Source organism: Triticum aestivum, chromosome 3D (genome assembly GCF_018294505.1).
Source record: "Triticum aestivum cultivar Chinese Spring chromosome 3D, IWGSC CS RefSeq v2.1, whole genome shotgun sequence".
NCBI lineage: Eukaryota > Viridiplantae > Streptophyta > Magnoliopsida > Poales > Poaceae > Triticum > Triticum aestivum.
This window is the reverse complement of record NC_057802.1, coordinates 3,574,115-3,584,010: the sequence shown is the minus strand read 5'-3', so window position 1 is coordinate 3,584,010 and position 9,896 is coordinate 3,574,115. Positions and strand designations below refer to the sequence as shown.

The following is a 9,896-nucleotide window of genomic DNA, read 5'->3' as shown; positions in this document are numbered from 1 at the left end:
TGTTGTGTGTGCGCGCAGAGAGACACACACACACACACACACACACACACACAGAGAGAGAGAGAGAGAGAGAGAGAGAGAGAGAGAGAGAGAGAGGGGCAACACCATTGATATGAGATGTCAACCAATTTTAACTGGTCGAGAAACGAATAGTCACCAACATTCTTATTTTGTTGTTTGAACACATAGTATAACATGGAAGTACATATATGCTGGTTACACTACTATATCATTGGTTTTGCATATTGTGGATAAGTGCAAGTTGTATGCATTTTCTGTGAGAGTTTCTTGTCACTATTTCTTTTAAATTCATTTTCTCATTTTCTTTCTTCATTCAGGGTAATAGCAATGCGCTAAATTCATACTTCAGCAAAACATTTCTATTTTCTAACGATTTTATTTTTCATTTTTTTAACCCAAAACAAGGCATGACAAAGATAAGTACATAATATATGCCTGTTTTTTCATATTATCAAACAGTGCAAGTTCTATGAAATTTGTATGCGTATTTTCATCATGATTTTCTTTAAGTTTATTTTTCATTTTATTTTTCCTTTTAGGTAACACCAATGACCTTGATCAATTCTGCCTTAGAAAAATAGTTTTTATTGCTTTATTATGTCTTAGATTTTGCTGATATTTATTCAATTTTTTTACCTCTGGATTTTCTTATACATTTGTGCATGTGAGGATGTGTTCAATGCCGTAATCTTGTAACACTATTCAATTTTTTCTTCAGGAACATCAAATAGAACTCGTTTTCAAAACAATTTCTACATAAATTATAAATAAATAAATATTAACCTCGCACTAGTTTACACTTGTTCTTCTACGGGACAGAATAATGCAAGTTTTGTCTAATTCAAGCACAACTTTTCAATTTAGTTTAATTCCTGCATATAAAAAAAGAGTCTGACAATAATATTCATGATTGTTCATGTTACGCTTAGCTGTGTAATATTAATTTCTTTCTTTAAATTATGTTGTTTCATTTAGGGTTAAGGCACTCCCATTATCCATTCTCCCATGGAAATAAGTTTGTTATTCTTTATTTTTTTATCTTTGTCCATCCTTCTGTTAGGTAAAATCACTTTTAGAATACTTTCCTACTTTCACTGAATTTTGTTATGTTTTCTTTCTATTTTTTGCATTGCTTATTTCGGGTAACTCTACTCCCATGATTCTTTCTCCATAGAATGGAATCTCATTTTTGTTTTTTATTGGTTGAAATTTATTCTTATTCATTTAAGTTTTTTATTCTTTTCTTTTTTGACGTGTCTTAAGGCAATTAGTTTTCAGTTTGAATGCTAGATATAAGATAAAATTAGACACACTCAAGTTTTGTGCAGCCTATGTGCACATCATACTATTGTGTGAAAGTCTCTTTACTATATCCTTATTTTTCATATTAAGGAACAATGCAATTTTCTTGCTTATTGTTTACCAATTTGAGTCATCATTTATTGCTTTTATTTTTTAGGGTGATACCAATGCCCTTAATTCACTATTCCTTAGAAAAAAGTTCGTTTTGGTTTAAAGTTTTGTATTTTTTTCTCAGAGTTTCTAACTTTGAGAGACCATGCACATGGGAGCCATCCATGCATGACATTCTGAGGAAATTGTATGGAAGAGTTGCCAAAATGGTGGATCTTTTCTTCCTCTAAATTCATGCACGGTGGATTGTGAATAGAAGCAGCTGACATGATTGTGAATAGAATCAATTGACATGCTCTTGTTCTTAGTTCAATGATAAAATAGATTGATCTTCGCTAGGTGAAGACTTTCATGTGTGCTTCACTCGGCAAAAGGCACTTGAAAAAAGACCTCTACCGTGTTTCCGACTAAATTATACACTGGAAGATGTACAGACGATTCGGGTATAGTGCAGGGACAAGTCAATCACACACATGTTATCCTATATATGACTGAAAGCTTATTCATACGAACATAACAACATAGCTTTATTCATAACTTTTACAACTAATAATTAATATCACAACTTCTCAGTAGTTAATCGTCTGGATTTTATTTATCACTGTATACACTCTGATTTTCGGCCTGCTTTATGCATGAGGAGCCTTGGCAGCCACCTACATGGTCTTACGGTGTGGCATAAGTGGCGGCAGCGGCCGGTGGCTCATAGCCTGGCTGCCTCGGCGGCCCGTACCTCGGCGACCGAGGACCAATGATTTGCGTACGGGATCCGTCCAGAACAGCTACACCTATGAACATGATCAATCGTCATTCCGGCCGCCTCATCTTAGAAAATTCCCTTACAAAAATGGCATGCACACAGTTCTTTACGTACCTTCTTGGACCGCTGCTGAGCATGGCGACGGCATGAAACAGTAAACGATAGCTAGGAACGCCATAGCTAATGCTAGGGAAGAAGAACGGTGCATATTCTCATCTGCCCGGCTTCTCAGTGCGTACGTTGTTCACTTTGTGGGCCATATGTTAAATAGGGAACGGTACTAGACTACACCGGGCACTTGCGCTCTCTTCTTGGTCATGGAGACTTGACCGTGCAGATATGAATGCTTGCTCTAGTTCATGGTCAAAATCTGCCGTGTGGAAAATGCAGCTTGAGGACAAGAAATTTGTGGCAAAGTAGTCGTGGAAAGATCTTGTTGTTTCGTCTTGTATAGACTAGACCTACCAAGTCAAGAGTCTCCCAGTCAGGCAGCTTGCAGCAGCAGGTAAGCCGGCAAAATCAGAAGTCCTGTGCCAAACTCTAAAATAGGGCCTACTTCACTACAAACATAGAACTATAATAATATATAGGCCATAATATCATACTAGATTTCGGGCATGGCTTTGCGGCACGCCACCGAACCATCGCATGTTAAATCATTCTGTGAATCGTCTATAAAATCATTCCTATAAGAATGAAAGAAACCACACAGAAAACCATATTGTATAACTTAGAAGGAAAAAAGAATATACATAGAAATGATGTCTTATAAATTATACGTACCATGCACACACATCAGCTTCACGTTATGTTAACAACTACATATATATAGATGGAAACAGTTGGCTCAAAAACGATGTTATGCAGATTCATCTTAGAAGATTGTGCTCTTATCCATTCAGGTTCTGCAGGAACTGAACTTGGAAATAGTCGAATTTGCAGTGTAGCATCGTAGTTATTGCAGTGCTTTCATTTAGACAAATCATAATCATAATATCGAATAAAGTACCCCTTAAAAAATAATATGTGACAAGATCACAATAATCGGAATAAGCAATTATACGACTATGCTAGCAAAAGCTTCCTTTTTTGTAACACGGCATGTACCTTAAGTTGTTCTCCTTCTGAGCTATATCATATTTAGGGCATGTTAGTGGTAATGCACTACACTGGCGATGGTTATACTATCTTCTTTGTCTTGGAGACTCGACTTTGTCGATATGCTCTAATTCATGGTCAAAGTCTGCCATGCTATCCGTCGACAAGGGCACCTTGAAAAATGAGGCTCGACGACAATGAATTAGTGAAAAAAGTAGTCATGGAAAGCTGGCCTTCTTTTGTCTTGTATAGACCAACTAAGTCAAGAGTCTCCTAGTCAGAGTCATGAAACAGAGGTCCCTCCTATAAAAAATATACCAATCCTTTGCTTTATGAATTTTGCGGGTAGGTGATATTGGCGTTATTAAGTTGTTGTTATTTTTCACCAGACAGTGGAAGAAATAAAAGGATTGCTCTCCAACTAGTGAATGCAAAAACCCAATTTTCACACTTTGTTCGGTAACCATTGGTGTACGGGGGTTGGAGTTTGTGTTGGGATTATGGCATGGGAAGTAGATTATTACTCTCATTTCCTTGTTTGGTATATAACCGGAATTAGTCTGGGATGGACCTTTACTCGTGAATTAACATAGTACCCCATCGAAAGAAATATTTAGCTCCCTCAACTCCCACTCCCTTTCCAACTTAAACTCTCATTACCTCTAATCAATCAAAGGTCTTTTAATCTACATACCCCTCAACTCACATTCCCCATTTCTAGTTCCCACGAACCAAACATGTTGTTAGATAACACCTTTGGGGTGGAAGTGATGCAGAAGTGTGGTCATTTATGTAGTCTTATTTGTTTTTTCACTAAGGCCCAATTCTTATAATTTTTGAACTTCGTTACCGAATTAAAAACTTCGCAATAAATGGGTTGCTTGCATCATTCTATCAAGAATCTAAGTGTACACCCTCCTTTCAAAGAAAAATATATTTATGGTGATGTGGAAAAAATAATATGAGAACACAATGGGCTAGTTTCTTATCAAAGAAATGACATCATGTTGATAATAAATGTCCTTCTGACTATGTCATTCAAATTTGTTGACACATGCATTGGTGCTACAGTACTTATCATACTTTTTATAGGGCTGATTTTCCCTTGCCGATATGTTGCCTTATGTGCTGACTCGAAGGGTGGGCGCTTGGTAAGCGGTTGCGGGATCCCCGTGGTAGAGTCGATTGAATATTTTTTTCATGTTGACTTGAAAGGGTGAAAAAGTTGAGATCTGATGATGCATTTGGTTGAATTGTTTCAATGGCGAGGCATTTTTTTTGCTGGATTTATCTCTCGCTGATAAGTCGATCATTTGTAAGGGCATAGAGTATGACCATTCTTATGAGCCGTCTAATCAATGTGCCTGTTACCAAAAATAAGAGGGAAAAGGAGAGTAGAATTTTTTTTTATCTGAGAGTAGATTTTTTTGAACCACCATGTAGGTGTACCCTTCAACTAGATTAATTGTCCGATTTCCTATAAAGATCCATGCTAGTTCACTATCTTCACCTCAAAGAAATATATTTTTTATTTATCCTATGTGGCACGCCATTCCTGTAATTCTCCTTTATATGGGTAAAAGCAAGCACATGAGTGACCATATTTTGGCTATGATCCAGCTTCATGAGTATAATACTGTGGAGTTCAGTAAACGCGCGTGCGAATTTCCTTCGCAATTTTGGCCATACTTTGAATTATATCGACCATAGTTGAAACAAAATGTCTAAACAGTGCCTAGAGGTTTTTGGATATTTATGTAGTGCAATAAAAATGTCTAAACGAATTTGATCATTTAGCTATTTAATATGTACCAAAAAAATCTACAAGGCTGGACTAATAGTGCTATGTTTAATGTTTTGCTGCAAAGTTTCAGGTATTTATCTTGTGTCCTGACTCCTGAGAGAGAAAAAAGCACCCCACCCCCCAAACCCACACACACCCAACGGCACACAGAGAACCTCACCGCACTTCTTCGGGTGCACTTTTTTTTTCAGTCGGCAACACAGCAAAGAGGCCTCATCACCAAGAACGTAAGATTACACGTCCTGTGGTCTTATATTTATTAGCTTAATTGGCACTATCATCAACCGTACATGCATAGACAAGAACATATCGGAGCGACAGTACTTCATAGATGAGGAACGCGCAAAAAAGCCTGCTGCAGGGTCTTGCGGTGCGGCGCAAGCGCCGTTGTCTCCATAGGCGGTGGTGGCGACGCAATCTCGGCTGGAGCCTCCACCGGGTTGTGGTTCCCTGGCAGTGGCGCAGGCGGACTCCTTGGCTCACGGCGTCCGTCCGGAACAACTGCATGTATCATCAGTCATCATCCTAATCAGGCAACTGAGCTGCGAGTAGTAGCTAATTATTTACCTTGGGCCGCCGCCGAGCATGCTAACCAACAGCAGATGAGTGCCATGGGGGCAACACCGCGTGCCATAAAAGAAGAAGAAGAAGAAGAAGAAAAAGAAGAGCGCTCCCTGATCTTCTCTAGCTGCATAGTATTAGTATAACGTTATTACCAGCCTTGTATTATAGGGGACGGTAGTGGTAGGGTCTTCGAGACTCTGGTTAATGGTCAAAGTCTGCCGTCCGTCAACCTTGGAAAAATTCGGCTGGCTTGAGAACACCGTCAGTGGCCCATAGTCATGGAAAAGATCTTCCTCTTTCGTCTTTTATCTATAGACTTGGGGAAGTCATGTATCAAGTCATGCAGCGTGCATCAGCCGTCGACGCGTAGTTCGGCACCGCAGCATCATTTTCAGCAGGCGGGCCACCAATTGGTCCATCGGTCAGGGCAGAGCTGAAGTGAAAAAGAAATGACTTTAATTGGGAGAGAACTTAGTCCCCTAATAGCAGTGCTGGATTTGTCATACTATAACAGAGATAGGTTCCAATGCTATAGAAGAGAAAATTACTCTTATGTTCATGAATCGCCATGCTAACAGAAAAAGATTGCCATGTTGTAGTACAAAGATTTATCATGAGGCAACACTAATAGTGCGGATTGCCATGGTACAAGCAGAAAATATACCATGCTACATGGAGAAGTTGGTACACATGCTTTCAGCAATTGCTATGCTACATCACGTAGGAACGCCATGCCACACATGGACTCATTTGCTCAAGACTAATAATAGAGCAAACATTTGTGTCGTTCTCTCATGGGGGTGCATTTGAGCAAACAGTGCCCCCGCCGCAACTGCCAAATGTCATCACGTTGAGATTCGCACTTAGGATCAGATGTCGCATAGACCGTTCGCTCAAGAAACTGCTTCCAGGGGCAACTAGGGTAGCGAAACCCTAGCTGCCACCGAGCACAAATCCTCCCCCGTTTCTCCGCTGCCGGTGTTGGAGGATGTGGAAAAGCCCCTTCCAGTGAACAAAAGCGGCATGGCTCTCTCTCCCGGTGCTAGAGGGGCTGGTGGGGGCAGAGATGCAGGGAGCTCTTCGGGTGCCATGGTGAGGTGCGGGCGGTGGCTCCGGTAGCTATTCCTCTCCTACCACGGAAGGCGGGGTGGTGATCTGGAGAGTTTGTGTCGGTGACAAGTGTTCCAAGGGCCGTCTGGGTTACCTGCCTGCCGACGACCGCCTCTGGTGGTGGATCATTCGTTCTTATCGAGTTTTACTAGTTGAAACTTTGTGAAAATTAAAAATTGTCATAAGGTATATATTCAAAGGTGGTCTTGTTTCAAAGCCCTCCTCACAAGGATCACGAATATGCAAACACAACATAAATTAAACTTTGAGTTCAAAACATATAATAGATTGAAAATTGAGAGTCAAATGAAAAAAAGCACGAGAGATACGATGGATGGAGACCAGGTCTCATTGTCTGGCTGGATGTCACGTGTCCTTCACTTTGCCTATCAATTTTCAATGCCAGCCAGCGATTCCCGATTCGATTCCTTCGCTGCCTTGGTGTGGCGAACGACCTCGTCCCCGGCGGCTGAACGGCATGACGAAACTACTACCTCTCATCCAAGGCCACACCGAAGGATCTCATCACCGGCGGCCACGAGACATGATGCTGTGACAACTTCTCGTCTATATTCACGCCGGAGGACTTCGTTGGCGGCGTTGCTGACCGACTCCACGTTCATCTTGGCAGTACGCCAAGACGCTGTTGGCGATGGCCGGGCGGATTGTCAACGGCGGCAACGAGGCAAGACGACTCCTTGATCATGGCGGAAGCGGGCCAAGACAGTCATGTCACTAGCGGCCGAACCTGCTACTTGTTGATGCTGGCTTTGCGCCAAGACCGATCGGGCTACTCCATGGTGCCGCAGTTTAATTCCATCGGTGGATCGAGAGAGCAAAAAATGCATCACACCATCACCAGCTGGGACACGATGCCACTGTCGAATTTCATCAAAGAGCGTGCACCATGCCCAAAAATTCTAAAAATAATAATCAGGAATAATGTAGTACATCGCTATAGAAGTGATAAACGATATGGAAATGCAAATACAAAATCTTGAACCACATAAAAATGCAAATATAAAATCTTGAACTAGGTTAAAACTCCACGTCCCCGTCTATCCCCTTCTTTAGTAATACCTATAAATAAACACGTAAAGGATGGAGAACCGGCATATAGATGTGGAGTGGCCACAATATGTGAACCAATGGAAGTTTCTTTTCTTTTTGCAGAAAGAGAGGCCTTCCCTTCGATTTCCATTAATAGAAACCATGGTCTGAAATTACCCGAAACCAATGGCTTGCCGTCCGCAGAATGTTTGGAGGAAACAAACCCTTCTTCGACAAAAATAGCAATAACCCCAGCCTTTATAATCAGCCATACATCTCGACCATCACCGTCATATCGACAATCAACCACGATGGCGTCCAAAGTCCTTCTTGCAATCCTCCTCCTCGCCGCGGCGACGCCAGCGTCGCTGGCTGCCATCGATGTGGCGCAGATGCTCGCTGACAAGCCCCAGTACGCGACCTTCCTGAGGCTCCTGAAGGAGACAAAGGTCGCCGATGACGTGAGCCGGCTCAAGTCGGCTTCCGTGCTGGTCGTCCCCGAGAAGGCCGTAAAGCCACTCTTGGCGGTGCCGGCCGCCAAGCAGCGGACGATCCTCCAGCATCATGTCCTCATCAAGTATTTCGACCCCATCCAGCTGGGCGAGATGAAGACCAACGTTGCCAAGCTCCAGACCATGCTCTCCAACACAGATAAGGACATGGGCACCATCGACTACTCCAAGGACAAGGACGGCCAGATGTACCTACGCTCCCCAGGCGCCGATAGTGTCGCCAAGCTCGTCAAGGTCGTCGCCGCGCGCCCCTTCACCGTCTCCATCATGGAGATCAGTGCGCCGCTCTTGTGCCCCAAGCTACTCGGCCCTGGCGCCGCCGGCGCTGCCGCTGGGAGGCCCAAGGGGAAGGGGAAGGGCAAGGGCAAGATCAAAACCATGTCCGCTGAGGATGGGGCCGCCGCCGCTGCTCCGACGGCCTGATCTGAGAATTGAGTAAGGTGGCCCTGCAGGACGCCCCCCGTGGAACCATGCGTGCACAAGTTTGGATTTTATCTTTATTATGCAAAGGCTTCATACATCTTCTTTTTTTTGCTACTGTACTAATTTTGTGTTTCCAGTATTCTATGATTATTAGTGAAGTGAACTGAGTACAACTAGAGGTTGGGGCGCGCCTCCTGTGCATTGTGCGCGTTTTTTTTGGGTGCCAAGGCAGTCAATCGAGGAAGAATGTAACAATTACCTTATTTTTTGAGACATCTGCTTTCTTTTTTGAGACAACCTCGCGAAGCTTTTTATTAAAGCGTCACAATGTTTACAGGAACGAAAGAAAGATCTTCGGGATGACCTAACCAAACATGGCGGCCACCCCCGAGAGACAACTGCTTGTGATGTTAATTTGATTTTATGGACCCTGATATCTCCTGTACCGAACCAACCGTTAGCTGGGTAGGTTCGATCAATCGAACAGCGCGACCCAACCCCCCAACGCTCGCTAATAGCGTCTGCATCAATCCAAGGCTGGGCCAAAAACGTGCCAAGTACTAGCCCAAAAAACAAGCCTTATTAACGCTGGCCCAAAAGACGTCCCTCTTGCACTGGCACGGCTAGGAAAAGCTAGTACGTATTTGCCATGTCTTACTGTAGATTCAAAACACCACATCCTAAAACTGTTGAGACTACAAAAAAATGCAGTGGAAAAAATACGCAAAAATATGTAACGCATAGCAATTTGGTGAGGATATAATACACATTGGCCTTGTGGTATATCTTTCTACCTTGTGAAAAATATGATATGTGTTTGCCGTACTCTAGTTTATAAAGTTTTTCATGCTTTAATTAATAAAAATTAACTTATACCACAAACTAGAGTATGAGGCATGCGTACTCTTTTGGCATATCTTAATCCACATAACGTTTTTGCCATGACATGGTCAATGAACTAGGCATTGTAGTGGCGTACTGAAAATATGAACAAAGTTGCCATGGTAGATGCATATTAAACTGCTTTGTATAGGAAAAATGCCGTGTATGTAAATTATTTTTGCCATGATACAAAAAAGAAATTTTCCATGGTACTTGAATTAAACTTGCCATGGTCCATCAATTATGTAAGGTGGCCCTG

At 42.2% G+C, this 9,896-nt stretch overlaps 1 protein-coding gene and 1 long non-coding RNA gene across 2 annotated transcripts; one reads left to right on the top strand and one right to left on the bottom strand.

Annotated features, from left to right (window-relative positions):
• Positions 1 to 1,942: 1,942 nt before the first annotated feature.
• LOC123073606 (uncharacterized) lies at positions 1,943 to 2,439 on the bottom strand. Its single transcript, XR_006435705.1, has 2 exons — positions 2,309 to 2,439; positions 1,943 to 2,222 (listed from the first exon to the last, which is right to left on the bottom strand). It is a non-coding gene; the product is annotated as an uncharacterized lncRNA (long non-coding RNA).
• Positions 2,440 to 8,100: 5,661 nt separating this feature from the next.
• LOC123073605 (fasciclin-like arabinogalactan protein 10) lies at positions 8,101 to 9,030 on the top strand. Its single transcript, XM_044496678.1, has one exon. It carries the CDS (start codon positions 8,132 to 8,134, stop codon positions 8,753 to 8,755), a length of 624 nt encoding a protein of 207 aa, XP_044352613.1. The 5' UTR covers positions 8,101 to 8,131; the 3' UTR covers positions 8,756 to 9,030.
• The last annotated feature ends 866 nt before the right edge of the window (positions 9,031 to 9,896 follow it).